Source organism: Protopterus annectens, chromosome 8.part0 (assembly GCF_019279795.1).
Source record: "Protopterus annectens isolate FY-2018-M chromosome 8.part0, PAN1.0, whole genome shotgun sequence".
NCBI lineage: Eukaryota > Metazoa > Chordata > Ceratodontiformes > Protopteridae > Protopterus > Protopterus annectens.
This window is the reverse complement of record NC_056741.1, coordinates 1,444,464,434-1,444,487,416: the sequence shown is the minus strand read 5'-3', so window position 1 is coordinate 1,444,487,416 and position 22,983 is coordinate 1,444,464,434. Positions and strand designations below refer to the sequence as shown.

Below are 22,983 nucleotides of genomic sequence, written 5' to 3'. Positions count from 1 at the left end.
AGAGGGGGAGATGAGTGTGAGGGTGTAAACAGCAATATACAGTTGCTTAACAAACAAAAACAGCAAAATATTTTTTTCTGCAGAAATATGAGTATATATCATTTTATTTCTCATGTAATTAATGCTTATTATATTTTAAGAGTATTCTTATAATTAGACTGAACACAATCTAGTGAAAGGAACAATTCTGACACAGTCTCAAAGACTGAGTTCAGTCTATATCAGAATGCTTAAAATGCTCAGAAATACTGAACGTTTCAGTAATGTGTGTGTGTGTGTGTGTGTGTATGTGCACTCATGTGTGGTAGTACTAGCATTATGGCTTGTGTTAAGGTTAAGGAAAGGGCTTGTGTAAGGTGTGTGTGTGTGTGTGTGTGTGTGTGTGTGTGTGTGTGTGTCTTGTTTAGTGCTAGACTTAGGTTTCTGGTTAGGGATAGTAAAAGATGGATGGGCCTTGTTTAGTGTTAAGGTTAGGGGAAATGGTTAGAGTTATGGTTCAACCTGGAATTAGAGAATATGGCTGGGGTTAAGCTTATCATTGGCACATATGAATATGGTACCGCAGGGCATGGTTGTACATGCATAGGCAGTTTGTCAAAGGACTTGCCAAAAACAGGTCCTTGCTATTTCTCTGTTACCAAGTGATTACAATGTTCAGGCTAATGCTGCTATGTGTTTTGCGAGACCAGGGATGTTTGCTGCTGTGCTAGGATTTGGAAATAACTGCTGTGTTTCCTGCTGTATTTCTTTGTATGCTTTGAAGGATTTAGTTGAAGCCTTTGAATATTGTGATATTTGCTTGAACTGGTTTAGGAATTTTGAAAGAGACAGTTACCAATTTGTGGTCAGACTTGACAGGAGAATGCTATACCTGTGTGACAGTACATATAGCTGCCACATCTGTAAGGAGCAAGTCAAAAACAGTTTAGTATAATTTGATTGAACAGTACTTGACTGCAAATTAATTTTTTGAAAGAAATTGACTGAAGACTAATTAACCGAAAGCTCATCTGACTGAAAAGCAATTGACTGAAAACCCATTTCAATGAAAATATTCAAGATAAGAAAATACAACATAAAATAGTGTTTTGCAGGAGGCAAGCCCCTCTGCATCCCACATGTGGGATGCTTTACCTTAATTATATATAACTCCACAGCCGCACAACCACTTGAGAAAAGAAAAAAACACCATGCTCAGTGAATTGACATTGCTGTGTTGTATGTTCTTTTGTTGAATATTTTCAATGATTTGTGATTCAGTGAAGTGGACTTTTAGTCAAATGTTTTTTCAGTCAATTGCTTTTCAGTCAAACGGGTTTCACTGAAGTGGGATTTCAGTGAAATGGGCTTTCAGTCAATTAATCTACAGTCAAATTCTTTCAAACTTGATTTCAGTCACTTAGACTACAGTCAAATTCTTTCAAACTTGATTTCAGTCAGTCTACAGTCAAATTCTTTCAAACATTTCATTTTCAGTCAACTACTGTTCAATCAAATGATAATAAACCATCAAAAACATTTTGATCTCTAGTGGGCTCATTGACTATTTGATCCGGGGAATTCTTGTTTATGAAAGTGAGGAATTATTGTGTGTAGTCTATACTTGAGGTATAGGCCTCCCATTTTATCTCGAGTAGTTAAACTCTTTCAGGAAGATGTAGTTAGTGTGTGTATATGAAAGTTAATTAAATGCATTTAAGATAGAAACAATGTTTCTGGGGGTCATCAAGGGGGGTCTTGTACAGATCTGGAACTCAAATATCTGACATTATTATATGACTCCAGTCTTCAATGATTAGCCAGAAAACCACACATTTAATGAGGAACAAACCAAAAATATAAGGAAAAACTACAGACATTCTGCAAAAACCTGGACAGTTGAGAGGTATGCTGTACACTAAAAAATTATGGGAATCAAAATGATGTTTTTTCATTGCAAATTGCAGATATAACAGGAAAACAAAAACATTGGATGCCGTCAAAGCAGCCGTTAGATGAGCCTTTTTTGTTTGTTTGATGATCTCTGAGCGAGCATACACCGACTTTGAACATTACTATTGCAAAATATAGGCTGTAACTGAAAAAAAGATAAATTAGTGATGTTATGCAATATACAAATATATTTTGCTGTATAATTTATTAACAGTACAGCACCAAGTGTAAGGCATACCTCTCAACTGTCCAGATTTGTGGCTCGTATTTATGGTCTAGCTCCTCGTAAAATTTGCGTTTTTTTTTTCTGGCAAATCACTGGGATTATTTGAGGACTGAAGTAGGGTTACCACCTGTTCATAGGTTCATAGGTTTATAGGTTCATAGGTTTATACTAGGCTATCTGCCCTAAGGCATTTATAAGCCTAGCCCAAAGTTTTGTGGCTTACGCCACCCCTTATGTTAAAAAATATTGTGCCCATTAGTTTGTTTTGCCTCTGTCCAGCAGTGACACAGAGATGATTCCCGGGGTAAACCTACGATCTCCCATCCACCGGTCAAGATTTCTCTTGAACAGAGCCAGCGAAGTGCTCTGCCTCACATGGACCGGGATTTTATTCCACAGCATAGGGAGTCTCTGAGTGACAAATCTATCCCTCCAGCATGTCTTATTTATATCCGTGCTAAGGTTTAAGTCGCTTGCTCTTGTGGATCTGGTAGATTTGGATTTTTTGAGCTGGAGCATGTCCATTAATTCCGGGTTGGACATGGCCTTGTATGTCAGGCACAGGTCACCTCTGAGCAGACGGTATGCGACTGAATAGAGCTGGAGTTTCTTCAGTCTGGCAGCATATGACAGATTTTGGAATCCCTTTATCCTTTTGGTGAGGAACTTTTGGGGTCTCTCCAATTGCTGCAGGTGTCGGGTGAGATACATCCCGAATGGGGCATTGTTCTCGATCATTGGTCTGATAAGTGAAGAGTACAGGGGAACAATGACCTCACTTGATCTGGATGTGAATCCCTTCATGATCAGGTGGGCAATGTAGAAGGTCTTTCTAACCACTTTAGCAATGTGAGTGTCAAAGAAAGGCCACTGTCAACCTGGGTCCCCAGGTCCCTGATAACCTCTTCTGTGCTTAGTGGATTGCCACCTATATGGTAGCTTGGGGTTACCTTGTTTTTCCCGAAGGGTATGACTATACATTTTTGGCATTTAACTTCAGGCCATGGCTCTGGCACCAGCTATCAGTTTCCGTGAGACCCCTCTGAAGGATATCTGTGTCCGATGTACTTTCCACTATGGCGCCCAGTTTGCAGTCATCTGCAAACTTTGTCAGCCATAGTCCTCCTATGTTTGCCTGTACTTCTGAGAAGTAGATGCCGAACAACAGGGGGCCAAGGACTGAGCCCTGTGGGACACCACTTGTGACTGGCTTGCAGTCTGACATGGTGCCAGCAACTCTGACCCTGTGGGTTCTGTCCTTTAGCCAGTTTGCAACCCATCTTGTGACATATGGGTTTACATTTAAGCTGGTAAGTTTCTCTATAATACCTGAGTGGGGTATTGTGTCGAAAGCTTTTGCAAGGTCAAGGTAGGCTGTATGGACTGCCTTTCCCTCATCAATGGCCTTGGTGACTGTTTCGAAGAAGTCGACCAAGTTCAAAAGGCATGATCTGCCCTTGACAAAGCCAAACTGGGTCGGGTCCAATGTCTGCAAGTCCCCTATGTCTTTGTTTATGAGTTCCACTTTGCAAGTGACAATCCTTCTTTGGGCAGTTGTGTCCTGCAAAACAATTGTAAAAATGACAAATGTCTTGAGATTTTAGGACACAATTATTCCCTGTGTTTTATGCAATAGTTGCATAAAACAGTTAATCTGTATCTGAAACACCTAGATGTTATAAGAAACAGAATAAGCAACTAAAATGCTACAAGAATAAGCTTTTATTTAGGTAAAAAGGCGAAGTTCTGTCCTTTGTACTGGCCATGGGTATGTTTCGGCCTACAAAAGCTGACGTTTGTACCAAAAAGTCCCTCTTTGGGTATTTGAAAAGGTGGAAGCCCTAGACTGAAGTCACTAAATAACAACGTGCATCTGAGTTTCAGACTTCAAATCCTTTAGAAAATGTATGTTAAAACAAGCTTGCTATAGTAACTTTCTAAGTTTATAGGAACAATATTTAAAATACGTCCCTACTGTTGTGCTTTTGTTCCTCCACATTGTCAGGCTTTGTCTAGATTTCTTGCACGAAGAGGCTGAGAGGTATGGTACATCCCTAAGCTGGCAGTGTTTCATTGGTGTAAATTCATGAAACACTGGTTAGCCACAAGTACTAAAAGAACCCAAATCGCTGGGAACCAGAAAAAAAAAACGTTATGATGTTGCTACGGGGAAAGAAAACAAAACTGGTACAAGGAGTAGCCCTCAAATGTTTCGTACTGTAAGCGATGTGAAACAGCTATGTTGGGTAGTCTAATGTGAAAGTAGTTAAATTGTTATAAATATACATTTCTAGGTGTAAAAGGATATGGCAGTGTTTTGTGTTGTTAAGGGATACGCTGTATCTACAAGAAAACGATTACAGCCTTGCAGGGCATCGGAAAAATGGCATTGCCCTTTAACAATCGTCGCTGCTTTGAAAAGGATTCCGACGACTTCTTGCTTGAAGTTTTCTTTTACTTTCGCTTTAATCCAGTATACTGAACAACAGCTCTTCCCCCAGCCAATTATGTTTCATTTTACAGAAACATTCTGTGTTTTGAACCAAAACAGTTCAATCTGAACCAATCAGAGTTTCCGACCCGCCTTTCTCCTTTTACCGACAGCGTTAAAGCGAATTGCAGCTATTAGCGTCCTATCAACTCAGTATTTTCTGACGTGTTCCTCCTCCAAGTAGGCGTGATTAACCTAGCAAGTTCTACCTTTACTACGATGGCGATGCCCATGTTGGTGAATGTTTATTCAGTTTATCTATAGTTGTTGCATGATGATGTAGAACCATTCTACCTTTTAAGTGGGCATGTGGAGGCGATACAGCTTAAAGTAATTTGACGGTGTTGTCAGTGCAACCATTTCCAAACTCGACGTGTGCTCTTATCCAGTAATTTTATGGCTTTGGTTTTAAGCACTTCAGGAGAAAGCACTGGTTGGTACAACACGCGTTATAGGTAATTCAAACCTCGAAAGCCAGGAATTGAAGAAGTGTGGAGTAGAACAGCGGTAAGCTGAAATGCAGTTTTTCTAAAGAGGTATGCTATGCTGAAACGAGTTTTGCGTTAAACTTTGAAGACTCCATTTGAGGAAACCAGTTGCTCATTCATCATTTGGTATAAAAGAACAGATTAAAACTTATGGGCTGAACGCTGGCATTCTTGGTTCATTCCGGCATTGTCTGACTTGTTTGTGTTACAGTGTGGTGGGTCATTACCTTATGACTTTGCTGATATTTACCTGCCAACCATGGAAAGTGTTTTCTTAGTCCTGGACGTCATCAAATTTGCACTGGATATAACATTGTTCTTACTTGATGTGAACTTTTGGATTGTTTCATCTTTTGTAAATATTATTTTGCGATTAATAGCAATTGTTTATCATTTTCCATCGACTGTGCTTTCAGGTTTGGCATACTGTGGTAATACAGTATTATTATCTATGGCTACGGTGGCAGATATGGCCTTCAGGGTGGTTCACAACTCATTACAAACTCTGACAAACGCATATGGCGTAGTTGCTGAAAGTTTCAAGGTGTTTGGACACTTGTCTTCTTATGTGGCTGTGAGGAGTAAAGAGCTAATGAGCAGAGGAGTATTAACTATTGCCTTGTCAGGCCAGTCATTGGTTCGCCAGGCTTGTGACCTGTTTGGAATTGTGTTAAGTCTCCTTGCTTATTTTATCAACACTGTCATTAATGTGTGTTTGATTGGAACCCAAAACCTGCTTTCATCGTTGCTGACTTTCTGGGATGTTATCTTACTGACTTTGTTGAGAACGTCAGATTTTGTTAGTGCTTTCCTTTCTCACCTTTCCAGTGGTGCTGTTGCTGTGATCATCCTCCTTTGGACTCCATGCCAAATAACAATTGACTTTTTGTTCCCTGTGATCAGATGTCTTTTAAATTTAGTGCTGCTGAATTTGTATGGGTTAGTGTTGATGGTATTGATACTAACCATCAGCACTTTATACTTAAACCCTGAATTCTCAGCGAGAGTATTGGACCGCCTAACAGAATACATGAACAGTGTGCCTTCTTTGCAGCGTATTTGGAGGGATGTTTGCCAGGTTTTTCGAGTTGCCTTGAGAATTGTGGAAGCCATGTTGAACACTGAGACCTGGCAAAGTTTATCAAGGAGGAGATACCAAAGGCGAAGCAGACATACAGGAACAGAGAGAAATGACAACCAGATGGTCATTCCTATTGCTCGACAGGCTACAGCGGCTGAAGGGGAGCAAGCATATAATCAAGTTGGAGGAAATGGACTGGGTGGTGAACTGCATCCAAATCAGTCAGTAAATCCTCATAGTGTTCCAGCCCATTCGCAAGGCAGCAGGAGTAATTCTGGGGACCATTCTGCTCAGATACCTTCTACCTCACGTCCGTCTTCTAAACCTGGGTCTAAATCTGATGCAGTAGATCGGAGCAGTGAAGCTGCCCCTCAGGAAGAGCTTTGGTCACTTTTGAAGGAACAAGAAGAGCGGAAAAAATGTGTTATTTGCCAGGATCAGGTGAAAACTGTGTTGCTTTTGCCCTGCCGTCATCTTTGCCTTTGTGGTGATTGCAAAGATCTTCTGATGAGGCAGCCAATATACCAGCACAATTGTCCACTCTGCAGACACCTTATTTTGCAAACTTTGGATGTGTATCTGTAGTATATATGTCATGCCTTTTGGGTTTTTCTGCCAGGAAACCTAGAATTAGGTAATTTGAGCAGATGTATCCATGTAAGCTACCTGGTTTTGAAAGCTGTGATGCAGGTATGAGGCAGTTTCATGTAGTAGGAGTTTACCATTTGTACACCCTTTGCAGGCTTGCAGATAGCCTGGAAAATGCAGATGTGCATTTTAGATATTTTCAAAAATAAACAAATGTAACACCTGAAATTGTATTTGTAGATTTCTGACAGGCTATCAACAGTGTACATCGTATATTAAAGTGTTATGTTTTATGTATTTTTAAGCTATGCATTCTATGCTTAACATTTTAACAGCTTCATCACAATGGGTCATGATGTTGAGATGTTAAACCCTTGAACCTCAGCAGTCTGTGTAAACATTTGTAAAGTGCATGTACTGCATAGCATTTTCTTATGTGCAGAGGCTGTCTATAATTTGACATTCAGAGCAAGCTTAAGTATTAACATTTTAATGTATGTATATATATTTTTTTATTTTGCTGCAGTTTGGCTTTTGTGGCCTTATTGTGCAATTCTTATGTTCCATTTACAGCCTTGCTACATCTGCAGGAGTTGGGCCCTTTATTTAAATTGTGACGAGGAGGACTTAACATTTCTGTCGTTTGGTAAAATTGAAACTACATGTATCGATTAGTTCATTCTAGGATTAATGATGCCTTGCTACTTGATCCTGTGGTTTACTTGTTTTGATGGTTAAAAGGATGTAAATCGAAGGTTGTGGTATGCTGGGAGGTGTTTGGGGAATGTATTATGAATGCCTGTAGTGTGTCTCGTTCATCGCCTAAAATTATGCAGCCATAATATGACTACAAGGTAGTAGAGAACGTCTTTTAAGCTAAACACTGTGGACTGAGAGTGGCTTCAACCATGAAGCTAGTGAAATACAGAACTGATTTTTACATGCTTACATTTGAAGATGAAAATGTTAGCTTATAACATATAGAAGCCAAATACAAGTTGGGAATGTATGGATAATGTGTTGGAAAGGACCAGTTTGCTCTTCAATGGCACCCTTCCATTTTATTGTATTGTGTTTTTTGGTTTTGTAAAGTAGGGATACAAGTCACCCAGCTTGCACTTTCCCTGCAGTGCTTATTGTTGTCATGCTAAGAAAAGCTAACACATTGATTCTTTTTTTTTCTCTCCCCTGGTTTTTGTCTTCATTGCATGCCGATCGACAGCCTTTCCATTTTGGTCTCGCTACCTTGTTTATTTCCCGTACTCGGGCCACTCACCCCCACATTACCCCATTGGGGTGATCCCGAGTCTCCACCAGAGATTAATAAACTTGCACTGTACTCAAGTGCCCAGTTTGGGTGGGGCTTCGTCCAAATTGTAAGTGGTGGTAAATGATTTTTATTCTCCTCCTTGGCTTGGCAGCTCCCACATGGCCGCCTGACTAGTGTGGTCCTAAAGTGCCCCCTTAATGATCATGCAGGCATCTTTGTTGGCTGTTGTGCTTGTACAGCTTAGTGGGTGGGCACATCTCTGCCTGTAATGCTGCAAGCTGAGACACCCACTTCCTCTTGATGTTGGACATGTAGTGTTGGCATGTCTTCCTCTCCTAAGATCAATGAGCATGATTTTTGGCCACTCATGCCTGTGCTCTTCAGTGCATCAGCCACTGCTCATACCTGTGACATCTTGGTTTTAGTCATGGCTTTTAAACTACATAGGTGGTAGAGAATTTGGTCTAAATTGACTTTTTCTGTATGAATGGTTAAATTAGTGTGAATTACCAAAAAATAATGGGTGGAACAATACATCAACCACATGGCTTTTAAGCAAAAGTGTGTTGACACATTTTTCACTTTGTACAGGGATTATTGAAAAGGTTGTGTGGTCTTACTTCCTTAAAATGATCCTTTTTACTCTTTCATTATTGTGTGTTCCAAACACATGACTTGAAAATGAAATACCAATCCCCCCCCCCCCCCCAAACCTGGGATCCCCAAAGAATTTTGTAACAGGAAGTGTCGGACTGGAGAGGCCAAATTTTATGACACTTATGTGAGTAGTGGTTAGGTTTTTAGAAGGGATATAACATTTTACAGTTGTATTCTGAGAGGCTGAGGTCTCTGTTTAGATAACTGCATAAGTTAATATTTATTCCTTACCAAAAACGACTTGAAGCAAAATGTAACCAAAGTGTACCACTTAACTTTTGCAGTATATTGTTTGGTGCTAGCCCATTATTTTGATGCACCTTGAATTCCTCTAACATTGTGAGTGCCAGAATTCTAGCTGAGTGGGAAGGGATTGAGCGTCTTAGGGCAGGCTGAAGAAAATTTTCACTTTTATATAAGTTTAACCAGTTGTTTCACTGATTAATTTAGTTTGGTATATTTTATACTTGTGCATGTGTAGCTTAATCTGCCTGGGAGGACTGCTTGATGGGTGATATCAGCAAAAAGGCGACAATGGAATAAGAGACAGCAGCCTGGTCGGCGGGAGAGCACAAAGTGTTAGGTCTGTTTCAGATGTTTACTTATGGAAAAATACAGAATTTTTAATGCCAAGCTGGGCAGTGTAGTTGCTACAGTCATTCAGCTATTGCTGCTTGCATAATTTTAAACTCAACACTAACAGTAGAAAAGCTTTGATGTATTTACATAGTGGCCCATAGTCCACCTTACATTCATTTGTTCTATTTAGGAAATTAATTTGTTTTTGTTTATTTTATTAATCTGTACAGTGTTAAATTCTGGGCTGTCTTGCTGTTGTAGGCAACAAGTCCAGTGAATTTTGTTTCTTTATTATTTTTTTAACTGACAGATAATGTCTTAAGTTTTGTATGTTTTCAGTCTTTTAATTAAGAAAAACACTTGTATGTTTTCAGTCTTTTTTTAATTAAGAAAAACACTTGCATTCCATACTGTATCTTTTTTTTTTTTCCAGAGTGACTAGCATTGCTCACTTTGCAGTATTTTTGAGACGTGGTGTTTGTGTGTCTAACCTGTTGTGTAGTGAAAGAGCGGTGATGCTTTGGTACAAAATTAACTTTAACATTTATTTGCATTTCTGGAGACCATGTTGGAGGATATTAAAGGTCATTCCACTCTTTTGTGTTTTTCTGCAGTATGTTCCATGTTACATACTGTTTTTCTAAATGTTACAACTACATGTTCTTGATGATGAAACAGAAAAACATCTACAGTATTTGTAATGGGGACTGTCCCCCCCAATCCTTTTTCTTGGTAGAATGAAGAGCTGAACAAAATAAAATCCTGTTTATCAGATTATAATTGTAGTCTCTCAAGCTTATTACGATACTACTGCATTAGGCATTCAGTAATGTTTGTGCAAGTAACAGTGATGAAAATGATTTGGATATATTGAGTTATTCATATTTACTTTGAGATGTGCCACCTCAACCGCAGAGTCTGGACCATGATAAAGATGACTTTTTACAGTCTGTTCTAGTGATAGCCCTATGGATTAAGAGTAGTCCAGTTTTTTTCTACCTCCAGAGGCGTGTTGCTTGGGTATTAAGTTTGTGTGAGAGGGTGACTACAAGTTTTGTTTCCTGTATAGTGTACCCTGCCTAGTGCTCAGTGTTTTCATACTAGGCTTTAGTTCATTGTACCTCTTGAGTTTTTGCTGCTGATGATTTCTGAAAAAGTACACATTAAAACGAGGACGGCAAAAGTAATACAGGATTTACAATACCCTACACCTCTTTTTTTTTTTTTTCCGCGTTGATATGGCAAATGCCATGAGAATTCAAGTATTCCTTTACATATGTACAAATTATAGAGATTGCACTTTTACACTTTTTTAATGCCATTCACCTTACAGTTATAATGTAGCAGATTAGTGGGCGGTTGATTTTTACGCTTTGTAAAGAGTATTACAATTCTGTAATTTTCCCAAAATGTGTTGCTGATAAAATATGCAGGTCATTTTGGAAGAAAATGATAGTGAAAAGTTCACTGAATTTATTGTTGGCTTTTTTTTTCCCTTTGGAGGCAACATTGTGCATTTAACTCCGATACTCCAGGCAGATCTGTGAATTCATTAGATCTTGAAAAATTTATTAATGTTGTTTGGTGTTGGATTGTGTGTGTGTGTGTGTGTGTGTGTGTGTGTGTGTGTGTGTGTTGACTTGCACTCATACTTTGGGCCAGATTCTATAAAGTTCGGAATGCGGCACATTTTTTCGATGTCAGAGCTAAAATTGTGTATCAAAATGTAATCCACAGCTAACATTACCTAGCAATGGATGCAGGAGTTGAGGAACACAGGTAATGCGCACAACCAAGGAAAGTGGGAGATAGAAAAGATGTGAGAGATGGGTGAAAAAGGAGGGAGACACGAGGGTTGAAGGAATAGGAAAGTCAGAAGGGCAGGGGCAGTTTTTTTTTCTTTTGTTATGAATAGGCTCCATTTTTATTCTTCTTAACAATAGAAAGAAAGGTAGGGGAAAGAGGAAGGCACATGACAAAGTTTGGGGCAAAACAGGACAGGTAAGTTACACAGATGGCACACTGCACAACAGGGGCAATGTAAAGTTGTCAAAGAGGGTGGGGTTGCATAGCATCCATGGTGAAATGCAGAAAAACCTATCAACCTATGAAGTTGGGACATGTTGCTAATGGCCTTGTTAGTCATACATGGATGTGTATGGTAGGGTAATAAATAAGGATCACAGTAACCATGTTCCCTCCTTGGGTATGTGTTTAATCCAAGCAACATCACAGATGAGCAAATGCAGATCTAAGACTGCTAGATAACTCCCAACAGAGGACGAGCCGAACATACATATGAAAGGCAAACAACCAAGCACTGTGCCAAACAGCAGTACTAGAGCAAAGTGGCAAAATTGCTGCTAAATATACATGTAGGTGTAGACAACCCAAATAAATTTGTAATGGAATGCATATATTTGGCACATGCATCCAATGTCAAGGGCAATAAACAGGTGTAGGCAGATATGTATGACTGTCAGTGGCCTAAATGGACGTGCATGAAAGCAGTGCCAATACACGTACAGACACCAATGAGATGAATGGTTCCAAAAATCTAACCTTGCAATTTAAAAATATATAAGGTTGCGCCCATGAATTTCAGCAGTATGCATTGGTTAACACACGGGTATAACTAAAACGAGGATGTATTAACAAGCGGTAGCCAGTGACTTGTGTGTGCAGGTATCCTGCATCAGTGACCCTACTTTTGGCACTTGTTCACCATGTCAACAAAGTAATACAAGATGATGGTCAGTAAGTGCAACAAAGGCAAACTATGTAAATATGAAGGTGGAAGTGAGGTGGACATATGGGCCCAGATCATGGGAAAGCAGAACAAGTTAAGTTTACACATTGCAACTGCATGTGTGCTGTTGAAGTCAACCTAAAATACATTTAAGCAAATATATTTCAGATGAGCAGATTGATTGCTAATGTCTGCAGAAATGGGCATGTGGAAATCACCCATACACCATAATCTCCAGTAATGTAACTTCAGGCATAGGGGAACAAGATAAGAATTTCACTGCTATACAAAATATCCTGTCATGCCAGTGTGCAACCGCAGGTGTATGTCCCGTACCATGCTCATTATTGAGCAGAGGACACTCCTGTGAGCATCATTGTAGCACATGGATAAGTCTGACTGCTTACATGTCAAAGATACAGTTGCGTCACTATGGATCAAACTGTGTGCAGGCACAAGTGCAATAATCACTTAATATGTACAACTGTTGGCGTAAGGTGTGAACTTGTAGCAAACCCAGAGTGCGACAGAGGCATTCAGTGTAGTCGGAAATGGACTGCCCTTGGGTATGCACATGTGTGTGGCCCCACATGGCTTCAGTATTGCCAGGCTTCAGTATTGCCAGCACATGGTGCACACCACATCATGCAAGTGGGACAGCATGACAACTACTATCCAAAACACATGGGAAATGGAATGTCTTTCTGTTGCACATACATAATATTGCAATACACTAATTTGAATCGCACCACAATGGTAGTATTGGATTGTGGACAACATCTGTTGTCCGTTTCCCTCAGTAAAACAGATGTTTACAGGCTAATTGTTGCCAGACTAGCTGCAGGTTAACAGCTGCAATGCATGGGAGTTGAATGTTGGATGAAAGTATAATGTGTGTCATGCACACAATGAAACGCCATTAAATGTCTCATGATGTCTGCATGGTATCTTTGTACGTGTAACACAAGCATGACAGCTACATGGTATGCACACACAAGAATGCGTATACAGTCCAGTCGGTTATATGACAATCAGCATTGTTGAGAGCATAATAGAATTGGAGCACACCAATGATACTTGCTGGCCTGAGGGACCAGGCTGATGGGGATGAGCCTCATAAATGACGACCTGGGTATCTCCACGAACAAGTCATGGATAGCCCATGTCATATCCTAGAAGAAGTTCGCCATCATGTCCCTCATCTTTGTTTGAAACGTGTCCATCTCAACCTCCCGATAATTGCCTTGGTTTTTGTTGTGTGTTTTGTCACTATCTGAAGACTCCAGCAGTGGCCTTTCATGTGCTCATAGTCTGTCTAATTCGGGATCATCCATGGGTCCTACACACTGTGGAGATAAATCACAAAACACGACAGAAATGAAAAGCTAATGTCTCTCCTGCCTCATATTTCCTTTAAGATTATAGCTGACCTTAAAACGAAACTGAGCTGCACATCTGCAGTATAACATGCGTAAATAACATCCTGACATTTGAATGGAGTCATGCCCAACATTGCCTCGTGCGATTTAACAACTGAAATTTGACAAAATAAAAGCTTGTAAATGTCAAGATAACATTATTATTGCAACCTGCACGGTGTAATAATGTCTTCTTCAGTATTGTTCATCTGAGTGTTTCGCAGCTTGTCATTATTCCCTTACGTGTCTGTCCTGAGCATTTATGTCTGTGTGTGTGAATGTAAATTGCAGTTTGGGCATGCAGTGTGTCATATGAACAGCCACCAAGGGACATTGTTAAAATGAAGACAAAGTGAGAGATCGGTATTGTAGAAACCAGGCAAGTCATATGACAAACATCTGAGCCAGGCAGCATGTTCCTAGGTCCCTCACCAATGGGTCTAGTTTTAGGGATGTGCTATCAATATTTTAATTTGCAAGGATATCTAATTTACCAAAGGTTATGATTATGCATTTTTTAGCATGTAGTCTCAGACCATGGTTTTTGGCACTAGTCATATGTCATTTTTAGATCTGTTAGTAGGATGTCCTCATTGTTTGGGAATTCAGTGATTAGTCCCAGCTTACAGTCGTCTGTGAACTTTGTGAGCCAGAGGCCCCCAACATTGGCCTTCACTTCAGAGAAGTATATTCCAAACGGGAGGTGTCCCATCAATTAACCCCTTGGGACACCACTAGCAGTAGGTTTTATTATTGGTAATGGATTTAGCTATCTAGACGGTGTGTCCTGTGAGTGAGCCAGTTTGCTGTCCATCTGACGATGTAGGGATTTATGCCTAACTCAGTAAGTTTGTCTATGATCCCCAAGTGGGGGATTGTGTTGAAAGCTTTGGCCAGGTCTAGATAAGCACTATGTACCATTTTACCCTTATCCATGTATGGTAAGGTCTCGAAGTCCACCAGGCAATGCCGCCTTTTGACAAAGTCAAATTGGATGTGGTCTGGTGTTTGGAAATTTTCTATGTTATTGATCAGGCTCATGATAATTCTCTCCATGGCCTTACAGACAAGACTGGTCATGATTTTGGATCTGTAGGTCTTTTAGTTGATGGGCCCTCGTTGTGCAGAGGGACAACTTTTGCAGTCCTGCATTCTTCTCGGGCAAAGCCCATCTGGAGGCTATGGTAAGTGTTTCTCGTGGCCCTGCTAATTTTGTCTTAAGCTATTTAAGAAGCATCCTTGAATGTTGTCCGGACCCATGGAGGCTGTGTTTTTTTGGCTTTAGTGAGTGCATTAAAGACCTGTTCCCTCGTAATAACCAACAGTAGGAGGATGGTTGCAGGTATTTCTTTGCTTGTGGTAGGAGATGATGGGGTAAGAAGTTTGAACTGAACTTGTTGGCCAACAGGTTTGCTAGAGTTTCAGTGTGGGTGTAAGTGTTACCATTCATGATTAACTCTGCACATTGCTGACCATTTATTTCTCTTGAGGTTCCGAACATAATTTAAAAAAAAAAAGCTTTATGGTTATCTTTCACCTGCAAGGCTATCTTTGCCTCGTAGCTTGCTCTGACAGATTTGACCAGCTCTCTAATCTGTTTAGATTGGCGAGTGTCTTTTTGCACTGTTTTGTCTGTTTCTTCTTGGCATTGAAAATAATTTTGTTCCTTTTGTTGAGTAGCTGTTTATGCTAGAGGTCTACCAAGGTGGTTTATTTTTGCCAGTAATCATAGGTTTGAGTCTGGCAGGTACTGCCTCCTGTATGCAGCTATGAATATGTTTGTACAGTGCTTTTCTGTACAGCACAGAGTAGGCCTTAATGACATCTTTGTTTGGACTGGTTTGTAAGTTTAATAAGCAGTCACTTCAGTTTGAGGTAATTAGCCTTGGCAAAGTTCTTAATAGGTTTGGAGTTTAGTGGGGACTCTAGGTTAGTTTTAATACTAAAGTGGATCATTTTGGGGTTAGATTTTTCCAGGGAGGCATGTTCCTGAGTACCAGGTCTAGGATATTTGTACATAGTTGGGGAGCTGACTAGTTGTTCCCGGGTGTTTGCATTGACAAAGTCCAAAAAAAAAATCCATGCAAGTGAATTATGGGTTGTATAAGTCTCCCATTTTATGGAGGGATAGTTGAAGCCACGCATAATTATGGTGTTAGGCTGAATGTTAAAAGATTCCAGTAGGTTTGGGCAAAATGAGTGGTTTTCCAGACCCATGTTTTGGGATCTGTAGCTAGCAAGGATATGATGGGGGGGGGTCGCACCTGTGGTTAGTTGGGCATGGAGCAGTTCAAGCAAGTCATGTTGGACAAGCAGGTACTGAACACTGAGGCACCTCCTCCCTTTATTTATCCTGACCGGAGGGGGATAGAAATATATAAAAGGCATTGTAGACTTTGATAGCCAAGGTGCTGTCTGTGGTTCTGAACCAAGTTTCCGTGACTGTACACGTGTCTGCATCTTCCAGGGTGAGGAGTGCTTCCAGGGAGTGCAGTTTTTTATTTAAACTCCTAATGTCGAGCAGCAGTACCTTTTAGGTGTCCGTGAGTGTTTTTTGTGGTGATAGAGGGTTTTAACTTGGCATGGCCTAAAAAAGGCATTATGGGGATAAAGTTTTAGCCAGTATACAGAAGCCAACTGGATGGTTCGTGCTATCCCAAACAGAACCAAGATGCTATCCTCCAAAAAAAGGAAGCCAATCTGGTGGTCCCCTGCCATAAACAAACTGTACAACAGAAGGAAGAAATTGTTGCAAAAGAGAGTAAAATCCCATGAGTGGAGGAGCTCCCTGGTCAGCCTCGGTAAGTAGCTGCGATCCCTTATAACATCCTCAAAAGCTAGCTACGAAACAAAATCGCCACTAAATCCATGGACAACCACAAAGCATTCTATAGCTATGTCAAGAATCTAGATGGCAGCACCCAGATCTGCTCTGAGTTACAGCACAAAGGCACGAAAATTACAGAACCAACTGATATTGCCAACATCCTGGCAGATCAGTTCAGTGCTAAATTTACCCCTCTCACCCCCTAAAGGGCCCATATCTATACAGGAAGAATGCATAGTCCCTGTAATCACAACTACCTGGTAAAACCTGCACTCTCTCTAAAGCCAAAAACACAGCTGAAAGGCAGATCATGCCTCCTGAACCTGATAGACTTCTTTGAGGCAGTCACCAAAGCCGTGGATGAGGGTAAGGTGGTTCACACAGCCTATCTTGACCTTGCCAAGGCTTTCGACACCTTCCTCCATTCTGGAATTATAGCTAAACTCACTAAACTAGGTATAAATCTCTACAAGATGGGTTGCCAACTGGCTCACTGACAGAACCCACACTAAGTTGCAGACTCCAAATCTGACCTCAAGGCAGTGACAAGTGGAGTGCCACAGTGTTCCGTCCTGGGACCTCTCCTGTTTGCCAAACACAGAAGGCCTCTGGTTGGCGAAGTTCGCAGATGACTGCAAACTAGGAGCCATAGTCAAGTCCCCAAATGATGTGGACATCCTACAGAAGGGCCTCACTGAGACAGATGCCTGGTGTCAGAGCCATGGCTTCTAGCTCACTGTCAAAATGTGCAGTGTCATCCCCTTTGGTAAAAACTCTGTACCCATGAACTACCACATAGGCAGCAATCTACTTAACACCAAATGCGTGATGATACCTTGGGACCCAGGTGGACAGTAGTCTCTCCTTTGATAGTCACATCACTACAGTAGTCGGGAAGTCCTTCTACTTGGCACACCTCATCATAAAAGGGTTCTCATCCAAGAAAAAAGAGGTCATTGTTCCCCTCTACTTGTCGCTCATTAGACCCATTGTATAGTACAACGCCCCTTTTGGAATGTACCTCACAAGACATCTGCAGCAGCTGGAAAGGCCACAGATGTACCTCACAAAGAGGATTACTGGCCTCAAACAAATGCCCTACACTGACTGCCTCAAAAAAACTCCAGCTTTACTCAGTAGTATATCGCCTACTCAGAGGTGATCTCTGCCTAACATATAAAGCTATTTCAAACCCAGAGCTGTTGGACATGCTACACCTAAAGAAATCCCAATCCCTCCAAGCTACACAATCTAGGGACCTAAACCTTGTCACCACAATAAACAAGACACGCTGGAGAGAGAGATTCCTGTCCAGGAGACTTCCTAAACTCTGGAACAAGCTACCCATCTATGTCAAGCAAAGTTCTTCATTAGCACTCTTCAAGAAAAATCTTGATGAGTGGATGGGAAATAGGAAATACACCCCGGGGATCACTTCTGTGTCTCTGCTGGATAGTGGCACAGGAAAATAACTTTCTTGGGTGGCGTAAGCTATGGTACCTTGCTGGCTAGGCTTACGTAGACCCTTGGGCCGATAGCCTAGTGCCTACCTTTGAACCTATAAGTGTAAACCATCTGTGGCAAAGCATTGTTGTTTGTCGATCATGTCTCCCCAGGCTGACAGATATTGGATTCCCCTTGTTGTGACACCAGAAACTAAGCCAGTTGTCATTTTTTTGCTGGTACTGTGGCATCATCATTGGGGAGGGTGGGATGCTTTGAGTCATACCTGCCTGGGACACACATTCAGAGAGCTCCATCATGTCTCTCTTCATATAGTCCAGTAAGGCATGTCCTGGGTCATTTGTGCCCACATGGTCTGCGACCTTGTCATACTAGTACTTGTGGTTTTAAGACCCAAGTGCTTATGTGATTTGTCATATACCTGGCTCCAGATAGCAGCTCATTGTTTAGCCTGCTAAGGAGGGCATGAGTATGTCTTGTGATGGAATCCCCAATAACTAGAATGTGTGGCGTGTTGCTTTATGTGCTTGGAAACAGGGCTATTATGATTTTCAGAGTTGTGTTATGTGAGGTGCTGTCCTTTGTGTGCATGGGGCCACTGAGAGATGCTTTTAGGAGGTTTTGGAGATTTGGGTATTTTACATGTGAGTACCTCCACATATGCGGGTCTTTCTATTTGTTCTTTAGTGTTAGTAGTGTGTGGTTTGGGTGTAATCGTGACAACCTGGTTTACATTTTTCATATGTGTATGGGAGATCTTTGCTTCCAGTGACATTGTGTATCTACATCTCTCATACACACTGTTTGTTCTAAAATTAAATGGTTGTCAGTGAAGAGGAGGCAGTTAACTACACTTCCTCAGGATGCGCATATCCACCAGTCCAGAAACAGAGGTGACATGGAAGTACCTATCCATTATACCAGATACTTCATAGATGGGAAGGAGTAGAAATGAGTCAAAGGTCTAAGTGAGAATGTTTAATAGTATACTGTAGGATGACCTGCAGTGGTGCTGCCCTCTGAGCAAACTGACCACTCTTTGAGCCAGCTGTGAGTAGTGGAAGACTGTGGAGAGCATTTCCTATAGAAGATTATAAACTGGAGAAGTTTGCTTATGTACAAAGCATGGGTATCCACATTTTTGTCATGTGCAAACATGAGGTTTTACACAAGCAGGATGAAAGACTTTTACACAGTTAAGCCCTCAGACCAATCCGATAAAACAGACAATGTCTTCCTCCAGCAGTTTCCAGCTCTGATTGGTTGAATCAGTTCTCTACTCCCAGTAGAATAAAGCCATCTCAAAGTAAAACTGATTATGAGCTCAAGTGCAGTAACAAATGCTTTACAACAAAAGGTAGAACCGCAGTATCAGGAGTCCTTAGAAGTTTGAAGAATAACCAAATTTATTAGTAACCATGCACAAAATAAATTGTTATATCAATAAGTAGTTGATGTAGAGAAATATTCGATTTGTATGAAATAAATCAAGATAACAATTTTATGTTTCTCCTATGTGGATTTGAACCCATATGTGCCAAAAATAGGCATGCTGGGCAATTTCCTTACAGGGCAAGCTAACAAGGCAGCACATGATGTTCATCGTGTTACACTGCTGCAGTCATTACACTTGGGTTATCCTGCCGTCAGGCGGTCCCGCAGTCGGCCAGAGTTCCAAAGTCTTGTTCCGGCTTCGGTTGCTGGCGCTTCTTCCCTGACGTCAGTGCGCCAGGGGTATATAAGATGCATCCGACGCCATTTTTTCAGTCTTTCTTGCCGCGCGGTGCTCGAAGCAGAAGCAGTTCGCAAGTGCCGGTTGGCCGCCTCCTGAGATTTTCGAAGTCGAATTTCAGATCCGAAGTCTTCAATAAAGCTAAGTACCCCGTTGGGGAAACTTTTTTCTTGCCTCAGACAGAGTCAGAAAAAGTTAATAATTGTATTTCTTGTGGGAAGCAAATACCTCATAAGGACTTCCACTCTTACTGTATTCCATGCCTAGGCCCTGATTACGACTTCACTAGTTGTCAGTTTTGTGCTAGATTTAACAAACGCACTTTTAAAAAGACGTTTTGATTTTGCTTTGCACTAGTTTGGCCAAAGGTTTAATTATACCATGCCGCCGGATCAACCGACTACCTCAATACTGAAAAAACGCAAAGACAAGGATAAAGACAGGCATCCGAGGTACAAAACCGACGACAAAACCTCTTCTAGGCCAGTCGCCGGTTCTCAGTGAGGTGCTTTTGCAGCCCCTGACACCCGCTACTTCAGAGCCACAGGCCGCTTCCGACTCCCACGTGGAGACAACTAGGCCTCTGGAAACTCAAGGTATTGAGCCTACGGAAACTAATCCCTCAGATGGGTCCGGAGCCGCTGAGCAGGCATCGGCTTTTGAGGGTGTTTTCAGACCTTCACAACTTACCATTAAAACAACAGCCAAGACAAAGGTACCATTAAAGACAAAGAAACAAATACAGCATTCTCCTGGACAGTCCTCCATGCCTAAGAAACAGATGCTTAAAATGGCCGAAGACCTCATTACTGTAATCGGGGGTGCCCATGCCCCTCCTGAGAAAATGCCTAGGCAGGATACAGACTATGATTCCTCTGATCAGGTTTCCATTTCCTCTGATTCCTCTTAAGACAAGGGATACTACTGATGCTGAAGAGTCTATCCCTTCAGCCTCTCCTCCTGAGGATTATTCTTTTGGGGAAACTTTACATACCACGAGGGATAATTTCCATTGGGAAAGTCAGGATTACTCAGAATCCAAGAAAAGGCTCAGGGATTTCCTTTTATTACCTCAGACAAGGCCGCTGGCTATTCCGCCTGTGCTAGACATTGTGGATGATGTATTCTCTGAATCCTGCTTATCTCCTGATTCTTTGCCCCCTGCTCCAGCCAAGCCAGACAGGTACTTGAGTCCCTGACTCTCTCAAGTTTCTTTACAAAAACCCTTCTGCTGATCCAGAAACTATTTCCCAGGGTCCAAAAGGGGTTAAGGCTTCCATTGCAAAAAATCCAGTACGCTCTGACAGAGATTCCAGAGCATTGGATAGATGGGGGAAGAAAGTTTACACTTCTGCAACTTTAGCAGTAAGGGCTTTAAATTGCCAGTTTCACATGCTTAAGTACCAACAATATGTAATGGCTCAGTTAAAACAGAAAATGCTTGCAAGCTCAGAAGCTCCTTTTTGTAAAGAAATGCAGGATTTATTACATGCAGTTGAACAGGTGGGAAAACATACTCTGCAATGTGGTTTTGATTCTTTAGAGGCCTCTTGTAGAGCCGCAGTTACAGGTTTTGTGATTCGCAGACATGCTTGGTTAAAAGAACAGAGTTTACCTGATCATGTTAAGGCAAAATTATTGGATGCTCTTTTACAGCATGATACCTTGTTTGGTGTTAAGGCAGAAGAGGTGTTAAAGAAAATGGAGCATAAAGCTAAATCTATGCAAACAGTCAAGGATTTCTTACAGGTACAGCCACCTTGGTTTAGCATAAATTGGCCAACAAAGAATTGGTCCTTTCCAGTGTCAGGCAGGCCACAGAGAGGCAGATACAGATGCCTAAGAGGCAGATCTCAACCCCAAGGCTCAAACAGGCGACAGTGGGGCACCTCAACCCCAAGTCTCAACCTTATAGGAATCACAATGACTTTCCCCTTCGTACGCCAAGCACGTCCCTTTTGGAAGCCCCCTTAGGGAGAAAACTAGCACTTTTTTCTCAAAACTGGCAAACAATCACCCAAGACAAATGGGTTGTGAATATTGTGTCTCAAGGTTACAGGTTCCACTTTCATACTTACCAAGACTAAAAGGAATGCCAGACCTGCCACAAAATCAATGGGCAGAGGCACAAAAACAAATTTCAGCCCTCATGGACATGAGAGCTATTCAAAAAGTACCACCACAAGAACAAGGACAAGGATTTTACTCAAGACTCTTCCTGGTCCCCGGAAAGGACAAGGCCTGGAGGCCCATACTAGACCTTTCAGTTCTGAATACTTACCTGGATATTCCAAAATTCAAAATGTTAACATTACAGCAGCTTCTACCCATGCTGGACAAGAAGGCTTGGCTTGTTACTCTGGACCTCAAAGAGGCATACCTGCATGTCCGTATCAGACAAAATTGCAGAAGATACCTCAGATTCAAAGCTGGTACAATGCACTACCAATTCTCTGCACTGCCCTTTAGTGCCTGGCACTGGTAATTTCATTTTGCAGACAAAGAGGAGTTCAAATATATCCATACCTGGACGACTGCCTCATTCAAGCAGAGACAAAGGACATTCTTCTACAGCATCTGGCGTTTGTGAAAAGGTTGATAATTTTTCTAGGGTACACAGTAAACGAAAAGAAGTCAAAACTAGTGCCATCGCAACAGAATATATTCCTGGGTGCCAGCTTAAATAACAATGGCCCAGATGGCTTACTTCACGCCAGACAAACAAGTTCAACTAACTCAATATTTTCAATTACTGGCAAAAAAGTCCATCTCCCTGCAAGAACAATTCTGCAGGCCCTGGGATTCATGGCATCCTGCATTCTACTAATACCATATGCCAGACTGCATATGAGGAAATTACAGTGGTACCTAAAAAGTGTTTGGACTCAACACTCTCACAATTTAGAAGCAGTAATACCAATGATTCCCTGCCTACAACAGGAGTTTCGATGGTGGGCACAGGCATGTCACCTAAACAAGGGCCAACCTTTTACCCAACCCACAGCCAGGCAAGTTCTAACAGTTGCTTTGGATTACGCCTGGGAAGCACACATGGCAGGAAAATGCATTCAGGGCAAGTGGACCACAGACCAGATGCATCTTCACATCAATCAAAAAGAGATGTTGGCTGTTCAAAATGCCCTAACAGCTTTCAAGGACCTTCTGCATCCTGGACAATTTATTACTAAAGACAGACAACACCACAGTAATGTGGTACATAAACAAGCAAGGGGGCACTCATTCTTATCCCCTATGCAGGCAAGCCATGACCTTGTGGAACACAGCTCTAACGTATCAAGTTCACCTGCAAGCACAATTCCTGCCAGGAAAGAAAAATACTTTGGCAGACGATCTAAGCAGAAATATCATGGACCCTCATGAATGGAAATTGAATCCACAAATCTTCAGCATGATAACGCAGAAATGGGGATGCCCAGACATAGATCTTTTTGCCTCCCCACTGAATTGCCAACTACAAAAA

General features: G+C 41.4%; 1 protein-coding gene across 1 annotated transcript; it reads left to right on the top strand.

Moving 5' to 3' along the window:
* Positions 1-4,789: 4,789 nt before the first annotated feature.
* Positions 4,790-10,092, top strand: RNF26 (ring finger protein 26). Its single transcript, XM_044081047.1, has one exon. It carries the CDS (start codon positions 5,397-5,399, stop codon positions 6,801-6,803), a length of 1,407 nt encoding a protein of 468 aa, XP_043936982.1. The 5' UTR covers positions 4,790-5,396; the 3' UTR covers positions 6,804-10,092.
* The last annotated feature ends 12,891 nt before the right edge of the window (positions 10,093-22,983 follow it).

Bases quoted from the DNA above. Each gene is read 5' to 3' on its own strand.
- RNF26 (XM_044081047.1), top strand. From the start codon at position 5,397: ATGGAAAGTGTTTTCTTAGTCCTGGACGTCATCAAATTTGCACTGGAT.